This window comes from Xiphophorus maculatus, chromosome 18 (genome assembly GCF_002775205.1).
Source record: "Xiphophorus maculatus strain JP 163 A chromosome 18, X_maculatus-5.0-male, whole genome shotgun sequence".
In the NCBI taxonomy this organism is placed as follows: domain Eukaryota; kingdom Metazoa; phylum Chordata; class Actinopteri; order Cyprinodontiformes; family Poeciliidae; genus Xiphophorus; species Xiphophorus maculatus.
Genome location: NC_036460.1, coordinates 3,692,872 through 3,714,329, shown reverse-complemented (window position 1 = coordinate 3,714,329; position 21,458 = coordinate 3,692,872). Strand labels below are relative to the sequence as shown.

Sequence of the window (21,458 nt, the reverse complement as noted above, 5' to 3'; positions counted from 1 at the left end):
GCAAATATCTTAGCTCACTTAAATCAGACAAAACTAACTTTTAAGTAACTTTTCAAAAATATATAGGAGATTGTTTTATGTCAATAATTCCTTAATATTGATGAAAAAGTTCTAGTTGCACTAGCAGATTATTTTATAACATGGGGAAATAGTCTTGTCTTCTATGTCTTGCTGAAAAGTTAATTTTGTCTTAATTCAAGTGTACTGAGATATTTGCAGTAGACCAAAAACCAAACATACTTGGTTAGATTTTGTGTTTTTGCATTATTTAAAGTTTAAACGTAGTTGAATATCTTTTTGTATTCAAATACCCAAAGGCATTTTGCTTGAAGATTTTGTTCCTAAAAATGGAAAAAGTGTCTGATTCTGAAATTTTTGACTACTTTGTTTTTAAAATGAATACTTACTGAAACATGTTGGATATTTCATATTACTACACTGCAAAAACATAAAAATCCTACCAACTACTTTAGATTTTTGGTCTACTTTCTAGAAGAAAAAACTTAGTAGGCTTGAAATGAGACAAAACTGACATATAAGTAACTTTTCAACAAAATATTGGAGCTTATTTTAAGTCAATAATTCCAGATTATTTCATGTATAACATGGGAAAATGCCTTGATATAAATGAAATAATCTGCAGGGGGAACTAGAACTATTGACTTAAGAGAAGCTCTTATAGCTTGGAAAAAAGTTACTTCTAAGTTAGTTTTGACTTATTTATAGTGTACTAAAATAGTTGCACTAGAAACCACATTAAAATACTTGGTAATAGTTTGTGTTTTTACAGTGTAGTAGAGTAATTTGTGGTAAAACCTAAATGTTGCTGATTATAGTCGCTCTCGCTGATTTCGATGCAGTTTTTCAGCATCTAAATGTTCAAACTTGGTAGAAACTGCAACCAAATGTGTGTCTGCAGAGCATCGACTCAGGTTGTTTAAATAGAAATCCTGTTTTTAATGTTAAAATTATAAGAAAAAAAGTGCATCTTAACTGAAACTAATTTAAAATTCATGACTTTTGCGCCAAAAGTGGTGCATCTTTGCTGATTCACAGGAAACACTTTGCGACCAGCAGCTCATCCGTGTGATGTGTTAGTAAGATCAGGCTCGGATTACCGGCCTGACTCCATGACTGACTTACCAATCGCTTTCTCGTTGCACCTATTTATTTTTCACAAGAAACAGAGAGTTTGTCCTGAGGGTTAAACTGAAAGCCTCTTCTTCTCTCCCTCCCTTCGCTCTCTCTTTCCTCAGGCTATAACAAGTATAAACAGTTTGTCCCGCTAACAGGATCCAGGATGCACCGCCTCATTTGCATTGCACTCCTTAAAATACGCCACCCTTTCTCTCTTTGTTCCTTAGTTTTCCTCCTTTATTCATGTTTTCTGGTGAAATTAATTCATCAAAGCAGCAACTGGAACTCCTGCAGAATGAGACTGTTCTTCATTTTGCAGTGAAGTCCAGTTTTGGAGGTTCTTCTTCAGGCCTGCATGCTGGATTTCTGGTATCTGTCCCCCATAGAAAAGTCGGCAGGCAGCATCAACGTGTCTTTAACAGAGCACACAGACTCATTTAACACTCTTCAAATCCTCCTTGTTGATGACAGACTAATCAGACAAACATTGTTTCAATCCTCACAAACTGTCATTTGTTTCCAATCATATTTCTTTGCATGAATTAAAGCAAAATTTATCCAAGAACATCCAACCAAGTGATAAAAATCTAACAATGTATCTTTTTGTCTCTTCTAGGGCAAATATCTTAGTATGCTTGAAATAAGACAAAACTAACTTTAAAGGAACTTTTTAGTGAGATTGAGAAGCTTCTTTTACGTAAATAATTCCTTGGTATTTTTGAAAAATAGTGTTTCAATTGATCGATTATTTCACTTTTAACAGACATTTTTCTTATGTTATAAGAGAAATAATCTCCCAGTGAAACTAAAACCTTTTCATCAATATTAAGGTATTATTGACTTAAAACAAGCTCTTATATCTTGCTGAAAGTTACTTAAAAGTCAGTTTTGTCTTATTTCAAGTGTACTAAGAAATTTGCGCAAGAAATTAGACATGAAAATCCAAAACACACTCAAAAGAGAAAAAGAAAACTGCTGCAACTGCAAAAAAAATGGTAAAATGCAAAAGGAAAATGTTACAAATAGCAAAAACAACAGCAAGTTGCAAACTGAATCCACAAAATAGAAGTCCTCCAGACCACTAGGGGGAGTCGATCACCAAATCTTATGAACAAGACGGGATATCATATAAAAGAAAGTTGGAGGAAGTAAGAAAACGTCATGTCTTTTTCAAACAGTATTTTAGAGCAGCAGTATATCTACGTCGGTAACATTACCAAACACTTACTCCCCCTAGGGGTCAGGAGGACTTCCGTTTTGTGTTAGCAGTGTTTAAACTTTTCGCTATTTTTGGCATTTTCTTTCTTTGGTTCTATTTCCTGCAAGTGCAACATATTTCTGTTGTCTTTGTTTTTGTGTTTTGGCGTTTGCATCATTCGTGTATTTGCTGTTCGTACCTTTCAGCCGTTGTAAAAAGTAGTTGGATTTGCAAACTGTTGGTCTCTGTGACCAGCCAAGCACTGTTACTAGCATGCTGACGTATTTCTCTCCATTTTATACATGCAGACAAAGCAGCAACAAAGAACATTGCATGTTGAGGTACTTTAATCAGATACAAACCGTCAGAAGGTCAAATTCTGCATCTGTCGATTTGTCTCATACTCACATGGCAGCCATATTGAACTCTGAGTTGGATTAAAGATTTGTTCAATCCACTTTAATCCAGTCTGTTTGTCTAGAAAATCCAGTTTATTTGGGGAGGTGTGAATTCACAATTGGACAAAAAATTATCTCTGGTCAGCCTACAAACCTCGGTCTGGGTTCGGTTGAAGTGAACTCTGGTGCATATTGAATGCATATGTGAACGCCAAGCAGACCTTAGTGCACAGAATGCACAGAGCATTCTGAGTAAATACAACCAAAACAAATACCTTAGCTAGCGTTGGTGGGAGAAATGACTCGTATTCTTTAGCTAAAGACAAAAGCAAAATCCTACAACTGCTAGAACCTCAGGGGACTTGATTTTTGTTTACATATGGTGAAGAAGGAAGTTGAGTTTGGTGTCTTCTTCAGAGGTTTTTGTATAATTTTCTTCAGTGGTTCTTGGTGCAGCGCCCCCACAGGCGGGGAGGGAAACAGGTTTTTCAAAGTGGTTCGTTTGACTCTGTGCAGTGAGGAAGAGAACCGCAGCAGCTGAAAATGTAACAAATGCTTCAGTTTTGGTCCCCAATCGAACTGAGTGTATCGGACTATCAGGTGTGAAAAGCCTAAGAAACCTTTTATTTTCCAAGCCTGAGGTTTTTCTACTTGTGAGTTGGAAATTTCAATTTCTGAATATGAAAGCAAAGCAGCCTGACATTCAGTCAGCCATTTAATTTTGGAGCAACAAAAAACAAAAAATAGTCATAGACCTGAAAAATATTTGTTAATTTAACCAAAAAATATGACAGAAATGGCAAATATCATTATCAGAATAGACAAGGTTATGTAATGAGGACAGTTTATGTTTTCCTATCATATTGGTGATAAAGTAAGCTGGTTCCACTGGCAGATTATTTCACTTATCGAGACATTTTCTCCATTTTATGTTATTAGTGAAATAATCATCAATATTATTATTGACTTAAAATAAGCTCCCATATCTTGATGAGAAGTCACTTGTAAGTTAATTTTGTCTTAATTCAAGTGTGCTAACATATTTGTACAATAGACTAAACAAAACTCTTGGTAAGATTCTGTGTTTTTGCAATGTGTTGTGTTTTACCAGGTAATTTTGTCTTAGCTTTTGGATGCATTTCCATTTGATTTAGTGGAAAAAGAATAAACTAAATACAAAAGCTTTTTTTTATTTTAATAAAAACTAAATTAACCTAAAAAATTAATCCTTTTCCTTCCACTCTCCAATAGTGGACTAGTTTGTGTTTCAAAACATCTAAACAAAATGTGACAAAACGGGTTAAAAAGAATAACCTAGATTTCTAATAGAGTGGATTTATTTTATGATGTAAACAGTCAGTAATAGAAAAGTGCGATAAACACGGGTTTCCCCACAAACTAGAAGCTAAATCATATCTTTATTGTGGCCATCCAGACGTTTTATCGGTGGCTCGTATCTGTTTTGCCAGATTCTCACGTTCAGAAAGTGGGTCAACCGTGGGTTACAGATTACAGGAGAGGCGTTTGAAACTGTTGCCGTTTCAAACCCCACGCCGAGTTATTCCGTGTAAATAGTTTAATCTCTTTTCTCCCCGAGGACGGAGTCACAGCTGGGCCGACCTCCGGTGTGTGTGAGGAACATAACAGGTAAGGCGCTGGTTTATCTTATCGAGCTAACCGCGCTAAAGCTAGCTGTGGAAGCTAGGTGACGAACTGCGTCACCATGGTAACTAAAGACAAAGTCACCATTTCCTGAGGTATAAGTTACATTTTTACCAAAATATTGTTCTGTTTCCCTTCCAGGGAGACTTTAGAGTAACTTTTTAATTTGATTTGATTGGTATTTACTAAAGTATAAGACGTTTTAATGCTACTTGGTTGTTAGTTTGAAAATTAAATGAAGGAAAACTGGAAAATTTCGGGTTTATGTGTTTTCCAGAGATGATTTACCCAGTTTAAAGTATTTTTGTGGATGAATATTGAAGAAAAGATGGAGTATAACAAGATTTTTTGTCCATCCATCCATTTTCTCTGTTTTAATCCACCCATATATAAATCTTTGTTTCCATCCATCTCTGCCTCAGTAGAAATATGTGATTTAATTTGGGGATTTGTTGTTTAAAATGCAAAAATGCATCCAGATATTTCTGAAAAACATACATGTTTTACATAAAAGCCTGCAGGAACCTCATCATAAATAATAATTTCAGTGGGATTAAAAAAAGTGAAGAGGGGAGGACAGAAAGAAGAGTTAAAGTTTTCTCATTTTCAGTCTTTAAACTAACTTACAAGTAACTTTTCAGCAAGAAATAGGAGCTTGATTTTAGTCAATTATTCCTTAATATTGATGAAAATACTTTTTCCACTGGCTGATTATTTCATGGGAAATTTGTCTTACTTTAAGTTAATCTGCCAGTGGAACTAGAACTTTTTAATCAAGATTTATATATTATTTACTTATAAAAGCTCATATTTCTTGATGAAAAGTTACTTGTAAATTATTTTTGCCTAACTCCAAGTGTACTAATGAAGCCTAGGCGCAAATTCAAACTGGAAGACTCTTTTATCCCCACCGGGACCCGTTAATTGAAGCGACCTGCCCACAATCGTCGACCTATCAACGCCGGACCAAGCCACGTCACGTCCAATCACCGACCAAGTCCCAGCTGATAAGGACCTTCATTCATGGCGTCCTTCGCTCTCCAGCCGAGCTCAACCCACCACCACCCCTTCTCCTCCATTCGCCCGGTCCTGAGGCCCGCACCCTTCTTCAACCTCCACCACCAGTGCCGGGCCCCGGGGGATGACGTTCCTAACAACATCGGGGATGCTCATCTGAAGCCTATCGCTAACGCTGCGATAACCGTTATCCCCAGCCGGGGCCCGAGCGCCAAAGACTTTAAATTCTGTTTGTCAATAAACTCTTCTAATTGTCTTCTCATCTCCGTCTGAGTCTCTCCAGATTGAAATATATTTGCACTAGAAACTAGACTAAAAACTCTTGGTAAGATTTTGTGTTTTTCAGTGCTCTGACTCTGTCGTCTCCTGTTTCTCTTAAACGACATCTAATAATCCCAATAGGTGTTGCTGTTTTACAGTTTCAACCTTACAGAATTGATCTTGGTTTTAATAAGAAATAAAGTCATTTTAAAATCTTGTTAAAATGAAAACTATTTCTGGCAGTTAAATGCTTCCGTAGAAACTTTGACTCCTTCTGTTTCCTTGACATGTTGCATTCAGGGTAGATGCGTGTGCATGCCACACTTTTCAGAGTTTTATTTGTTTACAATTTTGGGAAAACTGTGATTTTTTGTCAGTTATCTACACTGAAAAAAACAGAATGGAGCTCCAATTTAATTTGCTGTTAGTAATGAAATTAAGCTGATCAAACTTAATTTATTTACACCTAAATGTAAATAAATTACACTGACAACTTAATAAATGTAATATTTGGGTAAAATTAATTTGATTACAAATAAAATTTGTTTCCTTTTTTAGTGCAGTGCTTTAACATAAATAAAAGCTGGTAGCTGAATTTTAATTTTCAAATTACTGCTGCTAAGTTTGATACTTTTAAGAGATTCACTTAAAAACAGTTTCAAAATGCAAAACTGCAACATTTAAAAAACATTTTTAGCAGGTTTTTGCTAGGTTTTAACATCATCTGCTGCATTTTTCCTTTCCCTCTTTGTTTTTGTAGTTTCTTCTGTTAGTTTTACTTGTGCAGGGTCAACAGGAAAGGTCGTCAGTTTTCGGAAAACTTGGGTCTGACTCGGAAGCGAAGAGCTTTGAGTCTCTCAGCGGGATCTGAGCGTGTTTAGTCTGACATGTCGCACTCCACAGTCATTTGGTTTCAACAAGCTGCTGCTAAACGCAGCCAGACTGATTGACTGGACGCAAACAATAAAAAAAAAAAAAAAAAAAGAAATCCTGCACATAAAACTTTTTCATTTTAAAAAAGAAATAAAAAAAATGCACAATTTCTTCCCCACATTTTTGCCTTTTTTAATAAGAAAAATGAATCATTTTAATCACATGTAAAACCACCAACAACAGCAACAAAAACAGAACAAAAAACAAAATATATATTATATCAGCACACTTTCAGAGTTCGTAAAGCAACATAGCTTAAATAGAAGACATTTCTGTTTGAAACTTAAACATCATGTGACCTGAAACTCCTGCAAAAAAAAAACAAAAAAAAGCTAAAAAAAATCCTTCAGCAGATCGATCTCTTATCAGATCAGCAGGCGTTTGAAGAAAAGGCACTTTTTGGACGTCGGAGGGTCACTTGACACCGCAAGCCCCCGTTCCGACACAAGGAGGGCGTTGATGTAACACACAGACACACACACACACACACACACATGCCCACACACACCAACACACACGCTATCAGCTCACCTGGCCTGTGGGAGCTCCAGAGTGCAAAGTACTGTATGTAAATCCTCCTCTTAGTGCATCTCTCCCTCCGTTTTTTGGTAACTGTCTGTTCGCCGCCATATTTACGGAACAACATGAACATCTTGGGCCATGAAAACAACTTTTTATAATTTTTTTAAAAGTCTTTTTCTTTTTCTTACCACAGTTGCTTTGTTTTATTCTATCAGGACTTTCAGTTTTGAAAAAACAAAATTGCTGTAACGCTGAAATTACTGAAGCAGTAACCTGAAAACTGAGCTTTGGGTTGTAACCGGCGCGACTTCACTGGAAAAAAAGAGAACGGAGCTCCAGCTCCAAAAAACTGAGTTAATTTGTTTCACATCAAAATGAGCTTACTTTATTTACATTTGACAATTTAATGAACTTAATATATTTACTTGAATAAACTTAATTTGATTACTGGTAGCAAATTAACTCATTTTTTAAGTTGGATTACCCGTTTTCTTTTTTCAGTGCAAGATATATTAAAATTTATTCCCTTCATAAATAGACACAAATCTCATCCTCTCCCCCCTGCATGTTCCCTTTATTTACACTGTATACAGGTTTAATTTTTGCCCTGCGGAGACAGAATCTGACGCAAAAACACAAAATCTCACCAAGTATTTCCGCTCTAAGTCATAGCGCAAATATCTTACATTTGAAACAAGACAAAACTAACTTACAAGTAACTTTTCAGCAAGATATAGGTGCTTGTTTTAATTCAGTAATTGATTAATATTATGAAAAAGCAGCGTATTCCACCGCACCGTTACCTAGCAACCCCAGCTAAGCCCAACTTGTAACCTAGCAACGCAGTTCTAGTTCAACTGGAAGATTATTTCACTTATAAAGAGACATTTTTCTCATGTAGTAAGTGAAATAGTCTGGAACTAGAACTGGGTTGCTAGGTAACAGGTTTGACTGGGGTTGCTAGGTAATGATGCAGTGGAATATTCCACCAGTGGAACAAGAACTTTTTCCTAAGTATTAAAAAATTGTTGACTGAATTAAGCTCCTATTTCATGCTTAAAATTTACTTGTAAGTTAGTTTTGTCTTATTTCAAGTGTACTGACATATTTGCACTATAAACTAGAAAAAAAACACTAAGTAGTAGGTAGTGAGATTTTGTGCTTTTGCAGTGTAGGGATGCCACCCTAGAGCGGGCGCCACGAATGGTGTTGGAATAACTCTGCCTATAATGAAAGTAGTTAGCTGCATCTTCATCGTTTCTTGTGTAACTACACAGTTTCCTTCTTTGAGAAAAGCAAACAGTTTGTTTTCAGTTCCTCGAAGAGCTTTGGTGTCCATTTTAGAAAGAGAGGCCTCCATCTTGGTTCACCGTTTGCAGAAAGGCATGTGTGTGTGTGTGTGTGTGTGTGTGTGTGTGTGTGTGTGTGTGTGTGTGTGTGAGTGAATATGTGTGTTTGTCCTTATTAGGAGGCGTTGAGCACCGAGCGGCTGCACAGCGTTTGGTAGTATGCTCCGGAGTCCATGGCGGCCGGGCTGGAGCTGTCGTAGATCTGCTTGACTCCCACCGGCGAGCTGCTGGCGTAGCTGTTGTAGGCCATGAACTGGTCCTGGTAGGACTTGAGGTCCATCTTCTGCTCGTTGGACATGAGGTTGGTGATGGAGAACGGGTGGTTGAAGTTGTAGTGGGGATCCAGTGACTTGAGCGGGTCGCTTTGTAGGTCCATGTGCGGCTGCATGGCACTGGGCAGCAGGTGGGAGCCGCCGGCCAAAGTTTGGGAGTGGAGGAGAGAGTTGGAGGTGGGGGAGGATCCGGAGAGGGACATGGAGGAGGAGGCGGAGGAGGCCGGCGGGCTGTGGAGGTGAGAGGAGGACAGCGGGGGGCAGTCCAGGGAAACCAGGGTGTTCCTCTGGTGTGGCTGGTCGTCGGAGGAGCTGGGGTGGGAGTTGTCCGAGTGGGCGGACTCTGCTCCCTCCGAGCCACCGGTCGGACTCCGATCCTCCCCCATGCGGTCTCCCTTCCCCGACGCTCCCTCCTGGTTCTTGGCTCCCTTCTTGGCCGCCTTGTCCTCGATCTTGAAACGCTTCTGGCGCCGTAGGTAGCAGCCGTTCTCAAACATATTGCCGGACTGCGGGTGCAGAGTCCAGTAGGAGCCTTTGCCCGGCTTGTCCGGCGAGCGCGCCACCTTCACGAAGCAGTCGTTGAAGGACAGCGAGTGGCGGATGGAGTTCTGCCAGCGCTGCTGGTTCTCGCGATAGTAGGGGAACAAGTCCATGATCCACTGGTAGATCTCGTTCAAGGTGAGCATCTTGCTGCTGCTTTGCTGGATCGCCATGGTGATGAGGGAGATGTAGGAGTATGGCGGCTTGGCGTGGGTCAGGGAGCGCCGGTATGGCTTCGGCGGGATCTCCTTGGGTCCGGCCCGGCTTAGGGAGCCAGCGGAGGAATACCCTAGCTGGCTCATGGATTGGCTCATGTTTTGGTAGTGGGACAGGGAGCCCAGGGAGGCTGGGGCGGTGGAGCCCAGTGGGGTGAGGCTGCTGGAGGACAGGGAGGACGCCACCGGGGACAGAGACATGTGACTGGGCCCGGTACCCATGGAGGCCAGGGAGGAGCTGCTGAGGCTGGAGCTGGGGTACGCCATGTTCATGCCCGCCGGGGAGGCCGTGGCCGGGTTCAGGTTGATGTAGCTCATGGAGCTCATGGAGCCCAGGCCGGGGTTCATGGTGCTGGGCGAGGAATACATCTGAATATGGGAGGGGGAAGCATCTGGTTAGCGTCAAAAAGTTCATCTAAAGCCAGTTTTCACCAGAAAATCCAACCCAAATGGGCTGTTTGGTTGCTAACTAAAATATTGGCCAACATAACCAACGATGGCAATCGACAATACGTAACATTTGTCACTCGTTTCTCAATTGGTGACTGTTTATTGTTGTGTGTTTTATGATTATGCCCCACTGCTAGGCTTATTTATAAAAATTGCCTAAAATTATCAAGATTTTCTCATTTATTTGAAGCAAATGTGAAAATTTTGCTTAGATAAAACATTCAAACTTCCTGAAAACTGCAAAACAGCCGAACTCAAACGAACTGGAATATTGACTAAAATAATCAATGATGGCAATCGGCAAATGTGAAATTTTTGTAACTTGTTTCCCAACTGGTGATTGTTGCTTTTATGACTTTTCATGGTTGTGTTTTCATGATGAAAAGCAATTTGAACTGCTGGTTTTATTTAGAAAATTACCTAAAATTATCAAGACTTTCACATTTGTCAGAAGCAAATGTGAAAAGTTTGCTTCAAATGTCCAGAAAACTGCAAAGCAGCCGAAACACTGACTTCCTTTAAAACCACCTGTTTATAGTTATTTTTAAACCATAATAACTGGAATATGTAACGTTTGTTACTGGTTTCTAAACTGGTGACTGATTCTTGTTTTCATGACTTTTTGTGTTTTCATGATTTGAAGCACTGCCTTGAACTGCCTTGTTGTTGGTTCTATTTATAAAATTACCTAAAATTATCAAGACTTTCACATTTTTCAGAAGCAAATCTGAAAATTTTGCTTCTGTAAAACCGTTCAAACTTCCAGAAAACGGTAAAACAACCGAAACACTGACTTTCTTTAAAACCCACCTGTTTAGAGTTGCTTCTAAAACATAATAACTGGAATATTGACCAACATATATAGACGTGTATTGATGATGGCAATCAATAAAACGTATTATTTCTAATTACATATTGTTTTTATAAGTGTTTATTCACTTTGTCCTGCCTTTTTTGCTGAAATTATACAAATAAGCTTGATTTATTGATTGATTAAATTTGATTTTATGTATAAATTAATGTAAAAGTATCAGAATTTTCACATTAATCAGAAGCAAACTGGATAGAAGCAGCGATTTGAAACTGAAAAGTCTCTCTTATCAATGCACAATGAGTCTCTCAGTGCTTGGATTTCACACCGCCGTGTTAACCTGAAAATGCGTAAAAAGACGCGTCATGATGCCTCTCCGCTCAGACGGCCTCCTCCTCTGTCGCCATGGAAAAACAAATCAAATAAAGAGAAAACTAAAAACACCTCAAAATGTAACAAAAACACAATAAACTTAACTTAAACAGATGATTCTGGTTGCTTTAATGACAAAGTTGTCGGTGTTTTTGGAGACGTAAAGTGCGTAAATCTGCCGCCGGGAAGGAACTCTATCACAGCCCCGCTTACTGATTATTGGTTAAATATTAGCAGGTTCTTTCTTTCTTGGTAATTTCATCATGGGGCTGAGGTGAGAGCCGAAGCTGCTGATGGGATTAGCAATAATTAAATTAGCGAAGAAGAGGGGAAAGATGCGTCATTAACACCTGAACGGTCGCGACCTTTCAGCCGCATCTGAAACACAAAAGAAGGCGAGCTATTGAAGCGCAAATTTATGCCCCAAATTAAACATTTTACCTTAAATTAGAATTTTAAAACATCTCTGTAATTACCACGGTTTTAAAAGTAGTTTAATTGTTACTTTTAGGAAGATATTAGAATACATTTTACCGTTTAAGACATTTATCTTGACTTTCATCTGAAATAATGTACTTTGTTAAAGCATTATTTAGAACACATTCAAATTAGTTTTTTTTACACATAAGTATTTTTTTTATTTAAATCGAAATATTTTTTTAGTCGAACTGCTGTTGCGCAAACTAAATTTGTCCCTCTTTTACCATCTGCCACCCTAAAAAGGCTCCGAACTGCTCCACGTTTCATAAAAACGAACAAACAACAATAACGTAAGAATAATTTATGAGCAACGTGATGAAAATTTAAGAGTGAATTCAGTTTTTTTTTACCTCGCTGGCCTCGCTGTAAAAGGTATTCCACTCTGGTAAATCGTGCGCTTCCATCTTCACAGAGCTCAACATCCCCAACACAAGTCTTCAGAAAGCAGAAAAATATCTAAAACTGTAGTTTATGTTTTTAAAAAAGTGAGAAATATATATTTAAAAAAAAGAAAATACAATCCTCAGCAAATGGAAAATCCGGGCAGAAAGTTTCCTCGGTGCGCCGGCGACGTTCCTCTGAGAAATTCAGCGGATTTTTCTGATTTTTTTTCACTCATCCATTGTTTCAGAATCGTGTTAATTAATTACAGAGGGACGTTGGGTTCTTCTTCTGGCCCGTTTGTCTTCGCTTCCCGCCGGGGAGCCGGTTGGGACGCAGCTCTGGATGGGACGGAGGCGCAGCGCGCAAACACAGTGAGGAACTGCGCGTCTCCTCCTGCGCTTATAAAAGGCGCCTGCAGGTTCCGCCCCGATCCCAACGCCGCGTCGGGATCCAGGAAGGGCCACGCGTAAAGGCCGATGTGGCCCCCTGGCGTGCTGTTTATTGGCCCGGCGGCTGCAGCGGCCGCCCGGCAGGGCGAGATGTCAGCAGGGGAACCTTCTGTTACAGAAGGAACCTCAAAACTAAAAGTTATAACTTACAGATAAATAAAGGAAAATATTGCCTGTTTGCAGAGTTGGTACTATAGTTACATTGACTTGTTTTTAAACAAAATTACTTTTAGGAGTATTTTTACTACGCTGTACTTTAATATTACTATGAAGTATTTCTACTCTTGAGTAAATTTGTGGATTTTCTACCCACTGAATGAAAAACAAACATGTTTTAACCAGAAATTCCCCAGACAGACACACCTGCAGTTTCTGTTAAAGTTTTTATTGAAAGAAACTGATTTGGAAACATTTCCTTTGGCCTGATTTTAGTATTTTTTAATTATATGAATTATTGTCAATTTCCACTTAACTTTATATTTTGGTTCTGCTGATGATGTAATTTTTACACATTAAACTATTGATAATTGGATCAGTTACTCAGTACCTGAGTAAACTTTTTACTTCTTTACTCTAACTTTAGTGATGTCTTGGACGACTGCTTTTAGTAAAACTATGTTGGAGGTGTGTTACTCTTGAGTATAGATTTTCCACCTCAGATATCTCATGTTGTTTGGATGCAGTTTTATGAAGTGGATCTTCAGACTCAAGATAAGCGATTAAAAACCAAAATATCCCCAATATTCTCCTATTTTCACCTTGAACGCATGTTTTCTCCGTGGTTGCACGAGACCTGATCGTAAAAATCTTCCCACAAAAAACCCAGAGTCTTTCTGTCATCAACAGGCAGAAACACTCTGGTTATGCTGATTTTTTCCTCGCACTCTAATCCCGTTGGCCTCCCGCATGCGCATCAGCTCCATCCCCATTCAGTCCCCGTTAAGGCTGAGGCATTGACATTCACGGGCCTCCGTCTGCTCCCAGGCCCGATGTGTATTCCCAGTCTGTGCGTTACGCCGGGGTTCCCTTCATATCCGCCTCCCTGCTGCAGCTGGTCGCGAGAGCGGAACAAAGCGCAACAAAAAAGGAAGAGAAGAAGAAGAGGTCGACGTCCAATACGCACATCAGCTGAGAAACCTGGAGCGTTATCATTGTTTTTACGCACAAAGCAACAGCGAGTAAATAATCTTTTGCTATTGACACCAGTTGTTGACATTTTAATTGTATGGTCAAATATTTACCAGACAGTGAAATCTGTTTATCTTTGGAATATTTGACTATCTGGACGGAGGATCTCAAACATGTTTGCGGGGAAATTTCAGCGCTAATGCAAAGTGTGAAACGCTTGAAAAACCGCAAAGTGGCAGCCGCGGAAATGAAAGACTTCCACGCCTGTTTAATTCGATTCACTCGTTCGCCATTTTGTACTTTTTGCTGTCAGGCATTTTCGTACCGACGTTTGTCAGGAACGAAACGGATTTCTCTGAAAATCTGTTGACTGAAACATTTTTAAAATGTGACTCTTACCATTTCAATGAGCAAAAATCGTTTTGCTTTTATGATCGGTTTGAACTGGGATTAGAACCAAAATACAGTGTGTAATATAGTTTTTTTTTTAAATAGACATTTTACTACGAAAACACTAAATCTTACCAAGTGATTTCTATACAGCAAATGTCAGCACACTTGCAATGAGACAAAACTAACTTAAAAGTAGATTATCAGCAAGATATTAAATAAATAATTGCTTAGTATTGATTAAAAAGTTCTAGTTCCACCAGTAGATTATTCAATTTATTTCACAATCAACGGACACTGCGCCGTTACCTAGCAACCCCAGGCAAGCCCAGCCCGTTACCTAGCAACCTGGCTCTAGTTCCACTGGCAGATTATTTCACTTATAACAAGACATGTTTCCCATAAGTAAAATAATCTGCCAGGCAAAATAGTACTTTAAAATTTACATTAAGGAATTATTGACTTAAAATAAGATCCTATGTGTTGCTGAAAAGTTACTTTAAGTCAGTTTTGTTTTACTTCTTGCGTACTAAGTAAGTTATTAGACCAAATGACTTGGTAAGATTTTGTGTTTTTGCGTGTTTACTTTAAGTGCTTATAAAAGTTAAGCATTTTCATGGTGGCTTATTCGCTATAAATGGTCAAAATTTCACGACTTATCACTTATCATCGCTATTTACATAAGTTTTTGCCATCAGAGTTTATTTATTTTTATTTAAATATCTCAGTTTTTATGTAGCTTATCTATATTTTCTTTCGTTTTGTGTCTCAGCGGGTTGTTTTTCATGTCAATAGCGGCTCCATGCCGTCCATTATCACCTCTCCAATTGGCTTAACAATCGCAGTAATGAGTTGACTGACTAATGGCGGAAACGACGCATCAACCAGTCAGAAAGACAGAAGCAGATCAGCATTCAGGCGGATTAATGGGGATAAACCGAGGAATACATCAGAGTTCCTGTCATCTAAAAAGGCTCTTAAAGAGACAAATTAGTGTTGCAGCTGCTCCTCCAAGCACTGCCTGATATATAGCGCCATCTTGTGGCAAATGCTAAACATTAAGCTCTGCACTTTGTGAAATTCCGCAAACCAAATCCACCAAAATCTGAGATGAATTTGAAAGACTTTAGACAATAAACTCAGTTACTAAAATCCAAGTTAGTCGAACTGAAGCAATTAATTTATTAACATTTACTTCACAGAAAATCCAGTTGAGATTAAAAATCCATTTCACAGCAGCAGCAGTACATATTCACAGCAAAACAGAAAAAGTTCATTATAATTTAGCAAAAAGGTTCCTCAATTAAAATATTAACAGATAAATGTTTCCTAAAAACATTTAATGACAACTAAACTCATTATATGTCAATGAGTTAAAGTGTTATAACCTGAATTTCTCTCTTCCGGTAAACTTTATTTTACTAAGCAACCAATTGTTTTATGTGAAAATAATTTATTGACAGTCGTATTCGCTCCTCGGCTTCCTTTGGACGAAAACGTACCACGTTGCATAGAAATGCGGACATTTTCGATTTTGTTTAATTTTCGCAACATACTAACAGTAGAACTATCTGGTCATGATAAAATAAATATACGACCGTCTCTGTTTCGGCTAAAGCTTTAAATTAATTTGAAAGTTTCCGAACCGTGAGTTAAACTGAGCTGGGCCTGGAAGAAATGGTTTCTTCCCCCGGTGATGTGGTATCGCTTCTCGGCCTGGTGGCTAAGAATTATTAAAAGAAAAGGAAACTTTTCTGTATAACTGTACAATGTCATGTTTTTAAAAATGTCCCTTTATGGGTGGTGATAGCGGTAGTGTTTGTGACTTGGCTGATTTAGAGGTCCATTAAATTTCGTCCCTGGTGGAGATATTGACCACTGAATAGTGGAAAGTATCTCTTCCTTTTTAGTTTTGTATATATTTGTGTATTTGGTTTTAATTATTTATTGGTTCTTAGTAAAACTTTTAGCCTTTAACTGGTGGTGCCTCCACCATGGCTAACCACCACAGTGCTCACGTTTTACTCAATGAACAAGGTAAGTCAACAGGAATGTCTAGATTGGATTTCTCAAGAAAATTGATTCAGCAAACGCTCAAGTTTTATCCAGATGACCTGAATTGTATCCTCACCCTGCCTTTCAACAGAGGATATGATGTAAGTTTTTGTTCCGGTGCTGAAAGAATTTTGGACACGATTTGAAAATGCAGAGCCCCAGTTTTCTGCTTTTGACGTTGAGAAACTGACAATTCCCTGAAAACGGTGATCGTCAGGATGTTCAATGAGACTGTCAGAGCTGAAGACATCTGTGTGTGGCTGGGTAGATACTGCACTGTGAGAGGCCAGGCTATGAAGGTGCGGGATGCCGACGGCATCTGGAACTGCGCTTGGCGGGTCCCCATCAAGCAATGGGAAGACCCCCAAGGCTTCCAGGGCCTGAAGCTTCTCCCATCCATCATAGTCCTGGGGAAGAACCGAGGCTACATCCACTATCAGGGCCAACTGAAACTGTGCCGTAAATGCGGCGAGCATGGTCATCTGGAAGAGGTTCTGCAAAAAATGGGTTTTCCTGGGAGGTTCTGCTGTACCTAGACATCTCCAGCAGGTTTATGGTTAACGGGTTTCTGACAAAAGCAGTGAAAGTGATCTGCGGTGTCCGTCAGGGTTGTCCGTTATCTGCCTGCATCGAGCCGCTGGTGCAGATCTTGAGAAGGACCCACAGATTTTAGGAGTAACTATACCAGGGAGTGGAGGGCAGGAAGCCAAATGTCTTTTATATATGGATGATTTTAATATTTTATGTACAGACCTTTTATCACAGAGTTTTTAAATTAACGGATTGGTTCAGCAAAGCATCGGGTTCAAAAATAAAAGAAAAAACAAAAGCCCAATTTTATGGACCATGGAGAAATAGTGTAAAAATAGGACTGCAGTTTCAGGGAACACAGAACAAAAAATACTGGGGGTGAAATTTGATAAAAATGGGGGAGGAGATATAAACTGGACAGGGAAAATAAGGAGAGTAAAACAACGACTAGGAGTTTGGGGACTAAGAGCGCTGACGCTAGAAGGCAAGATTTTAGTCATCAAAGCAGTGATTTACCAGTGTTTTTATTAACCAGCTCTGTTTTTATTCCTCCTAGGAGAGATCTTAGAGCTGCAACGAGCCATTTTTTATTTTCTTTGGGGCTCCAAATGGGAAAGACTGAGGAGAGAAATCATGAAGAAACCAAAGGAGAAAGGAGGAAAAGGAGTCCCAGACCTGCACTTGTTTTTAGGCAGCCATTACACCAGCACTCACCTCAAACAAGCCATGAACATCTCCAGTAATCACAAAACAAACACGATGACCAGATTCTGGCTGGGTTCATATTTAAGAAAATTAAAACTGGTTAAAAGTGATTTTAAAACCCCAGTAGCTTTTAACCTGCCACCGGCATACGCTTTTATACAGATATTTTTAGAACATTTTAAACTGGAAGAAGAAGAGAGCAGGATTTTAACCAACCATGGTTTTATTATTTCTGTTGTTCAGGACTGGGAACCAGTGACTCCAGTGCGCGGCCTCCTGTATGGAGACGCCTCCACCGTTTGGCGCAACGTGAGCCGTCCCGTCCTTCCAAACAGACTCCAGGATGTCATGGATGGTGGCTCATGGGATCCTGCCGGTCAGAGCCGTCATGCCTCCCGCGGCATGTCACCGACGTCCATCTGCCCCCGACCCGGTTGTGGCGCGCCGGAGTCGGTGAGGCACCTGCTGTGGGAGTGCAGCGCTGCTGTGGACCTGTGGGCGAAAGCCGGCTCCTTGCAATTCCCACACTTGTCAGCAAGGGAGGTCCTTCATGTACAGCTAGTGCTGTACGGGGTGAGCCAGCAGAAAATAAAGAAAAAGGACTTCGCTGAGAGGTGGCTCACCCTCGCCACCATCAAAGACGCCATATGGACCTCCAGAAACTTGCTGGTGAGCAGGCGCAGGCAGATGCCCCCCGTGGCTGTGATCCGGATGGCGGCAGCAAGAAGAAAAGCATCAGGAGCTGCAGGTGGCGAGCCAAGGACACAGCGACCAAGAAGAATCGCCTGCGCCTCCACGGACAGAGGACCCAGCAGCGGCGGCCTGGCTCTCCGGGTGAGGCAGGAGGGAAGGAGCTTTGGGGCGGGGATCCCCTCTGGGCACCAAGTGCTGCTCGGAAGGACGGGACGACTCCGAACTTCGTAAGGAGTCACCCTGGTCCTGCTCAACGTTTTAACATACAGAGATTTTGTTTTTAATATCCTTGTTCTCATCTTCTTTTACTTTAATTTAATTGTAGAGTTGTATTTATTAAAAGAAAAGTGAAAAAGACTGTATAACTGTACAATGCCATGTTTTTAAAAATGTCCCAAGAAACAATAAAATATTTCGAAAAAAAATCAGTTTAATATCTGATAGTCCTCTACACGAGGACCAAATATTAAATTGATTTTTGGAACAAGGAGCTGGATCTGGGGTTTGCCTCGTCCACTTCACACATCGTCCTGGTATTGCAGCATCTCCAGGAACAGTGCACCTCCATTATGCTATTAAATAATATTATTAAATACAAAAGAACTTAAGACTAATTATTTAGTCAAAAGACAGAATTGGTAAATTAAGCTTTAATGTACTATCCTCACTTCATTTTATTAACTTTTTTTAACCAGTTATTTGTCAAAGCTTTTAACATTTTAGTGTTTAGAATATATAAACATGAGATAAAACATTAATCTTTTGGTTACCTTCTGATCATGCATCTGTAGTTCCCTTTATGCATAATTTATTTCATAATGTCCTGTTTAAAAATCTCCAAAATGTTATTTTTGTTGCCTAGAAATGTATTTACTGCTTGACTTGTAAGTTAGTTTGCTGCTTGATCTTTGAAACAACAAAGTTCATGATTCAACAATAACTTGGCAAATATGGCCGCCATGGAAAAATTTAGAAGCTGTTTTGCTTATATGGTCTCTTATTATCAGCTCTCCAATACACTTGTTGTGAATAGTTGTCATGTGACGTCACAAGTCTAGGAACTTTGTAACTGACAGCCATCTTGGCAGGCAGTTGCTATGACAACAATAAACAAAACTCAAGCTTAGAACTAGCATTTCCCTTGTTCCTATCTAACTTATAAACAATAGAATTACAACTATTAACCAATTACAGTTTTTGAGTACTCTACCCACCTCTGTGTAATACTAAAATAAATAACAGTGATATTTACTGTAGTACTTACTGCTGAACAAGCAAAATTAGCTTAGCTAATGTGGCTTTTAGCTGCTAGCTAAAACAGGCGTGTGTATTGAACTCCACAGTGTGGAATATGTTGTGTTTTTCTACATTTAACATTTAGTTATTTGGATTTTATTTATTCCCAATAATTCAGTCTGTATGTCGAAATGTCAAAAATAAAAAGACAAACATACAAGTTTCCATCCCGTTTATTGATGGTTTCTATTTTGTACATGAAGTTGCAGTAAAACCAAAAGCTCTACAAAAACAAGAACATTGATAAAAACAAACTCCAAACACAAAGGGCCAAACAAAACGCCAGCTGACTTTACAAAAGCTTCAGATAAAAAGGAAAAGCGTTGCGATGGCGTTCGGAGGGAAACTGATTCAGGCTTTTCCAGCGACATCACAAAGAGTCCATTGCACTCCTGCTTCCCCTGAGGTTCCCACACACAAACAGATGGTAAACGTTTTTAAAAAGGCACTTACCGAGGGATTGCATTACGTATCAGTGCATATTGTACTTGATATCAAATTCTCTAAGGACATTTCTCCCAAAACAGAGCCAATCTGAGGGATATTACATGATGAACACAATTAATTGTTACATCCCATTGTATAGCAGAACACAGGAGAGATAAAACTGAAGAAAAGCTTCCGTTTGAATCCTAGGACACAGTATTAAGGCTGTTCTAGATTGGACTTAATAAAAAATAGAGGTTTGTCAAATTTCACACATTTACAAGAAAAAAAGGTCTGTAATGTTAAACGGTATAAAGTCACACGACAAAAATGATAATTTTCCATGACTCAAGCATAAATTTACAATATTAAAGCAAGGATTTAAAAAATTCAGAAATTTCAATGAATAAAACTCCAATTTATCAAAAAAATGTATCTGTGGGCGTGCCGTGGTGGCGCAGCGGTTAGTGCGACCCGTATTTCGAGGCCTTCAGTCCTCGACGCGGCTGTCGCGGGTTCGACTCCCGGACCCGACGACATTTGCCGCATGTCTTCCCCCCTCTCCTTCCCCGTTTACTGTCATATAAGGGACACTAGAGCCCACAAAAGACCCCTAGAAGGGTAAAAAAAATTTATCTGAAAAGTTTGATATTTTCCATACTCACAATGTTAAAGCTAAGATTTTGTCTAACATTGTAAAATTCAGAAATTTGGATGAAAGAGCCCTTAAATTTCTGAAAACATTTAGATATTTTCCACCTTTTCCTTTAACAAAAACATTTCCTGCATTCAGACTCGATGCAGCCATGTTCCTCACTGACTGGTGTTTTTTCTGGATCACGTTTGAGGCGTTCAAGGAAAATCCGGACACGGGAAATTGATCCAGGAAAACAGCCCAGATCTATTGCTTACACTAAAACAAACATCCAGATGTGGATATTCTAAATTCTAAATTTTGGTCATGTTTTGTTCACAAATTTATGACTTTATGTCAGAAAACATTGTAAGTTTTTTAATATTGTAGATTTATGTCTTTAAATTATAAAAAAATTAGCATTTTTGTCTTGCAAATTTATGACTTTTCAATCAAAAAAAAAAATCTTATAAGTATGTATTACTGATCTAGAAATTTTGCCGAAATAATTTTGTTTCCAGATGTTAGAATAACATCAATTTGAGAAGATTTTGGTCAAAAATTTATGACTTTCAGTTAGAGAACACCTTAGTTTTAATATTGTAAATTTATGTCTTGAAATGACAACTTTGGATTTTTTTCTTGCAAATTCATGATTTTTCAATACTTTTTTCTGTTAAATATATGAAATTAATCAAAAAATTTGAGCTTTTTTCTTAAAAAGTATTATTTTCCTTTCATCAAAAGTGGCATTTATGGTCAAATATATGCCTGTAATTTTAGTTTTAATATAAATTAGAAAATTTATTTAAATCATGAAAAATTTGCATTTTTTCTTGCAAATTTATGACTGATAATCTTTCTTGTAAATACATCAAATAAATGTAGAGTTTTTTAAACCGAGATTTATTGGGTTTTTTGTCATCTAAAATAACCCTAACACTCCATCACAGGGGAATCCTGATCAACAAACAATTAAATATAATTTTTTATTAAACATTTACATCCAGAAACATCAAGTTGGGCCGAACATGACCTTTGGTTGGTGCGTGCGTGGTGCACATAAAGGGAGAATCGACCCAAAACACAAAGTCAGTTTGAACGTTCGCAATGCCCACTTTCGTTTCACCAAACATTTTAATTCATAAAA

The 21,458-nt window shown here is 38.8% G+C and overlaps 1 protein-coding gene and 2 pseudogenes across 1 annotated transcript; 2 read left to right on the top strand and 1 right to left on the bottom strand.

Annotated features, from left to right (window-relative positions):
• Positions 1–6,751: 6,751 nt before the first annotated feature.
• Positions 6,752–12,363, bottom strand: LOC102238342 (hepatocyte nuclear factor 3-beta-like). Its single transcript, XM_005811390.2, has 2 exons — positions 11,968–12,363; positions 6,752–9,873 (listed from the first exon to the last, which is right to left on the bottom strand). Exons 1-2 carry the CDS (start codon positions 12,037–12,039, stop codon positions 8,593–8,595), a joined length of 1,353 nt encoding a protein of 450 aa, XP_005811447.1. The 5' UTR covers positions 12,040–12,363; the 3' UTR covers positions 6,752–8,592.
• A 3,878-nt stretch (positions 12,364–16,241) lies between these two features.
• Positions 16,242–18,183, top strand: LOC102219003 (annotated as a pseudogene).
• A 178-nt stretch (positions 18,184–18,361) lies between these two features.
• Positions 18,362–18,519, top strand: LOC111612101 (annotated as a pseudogene).
• Positions 18,520–21,458: the final 2,939 nt, after the last annotated feature.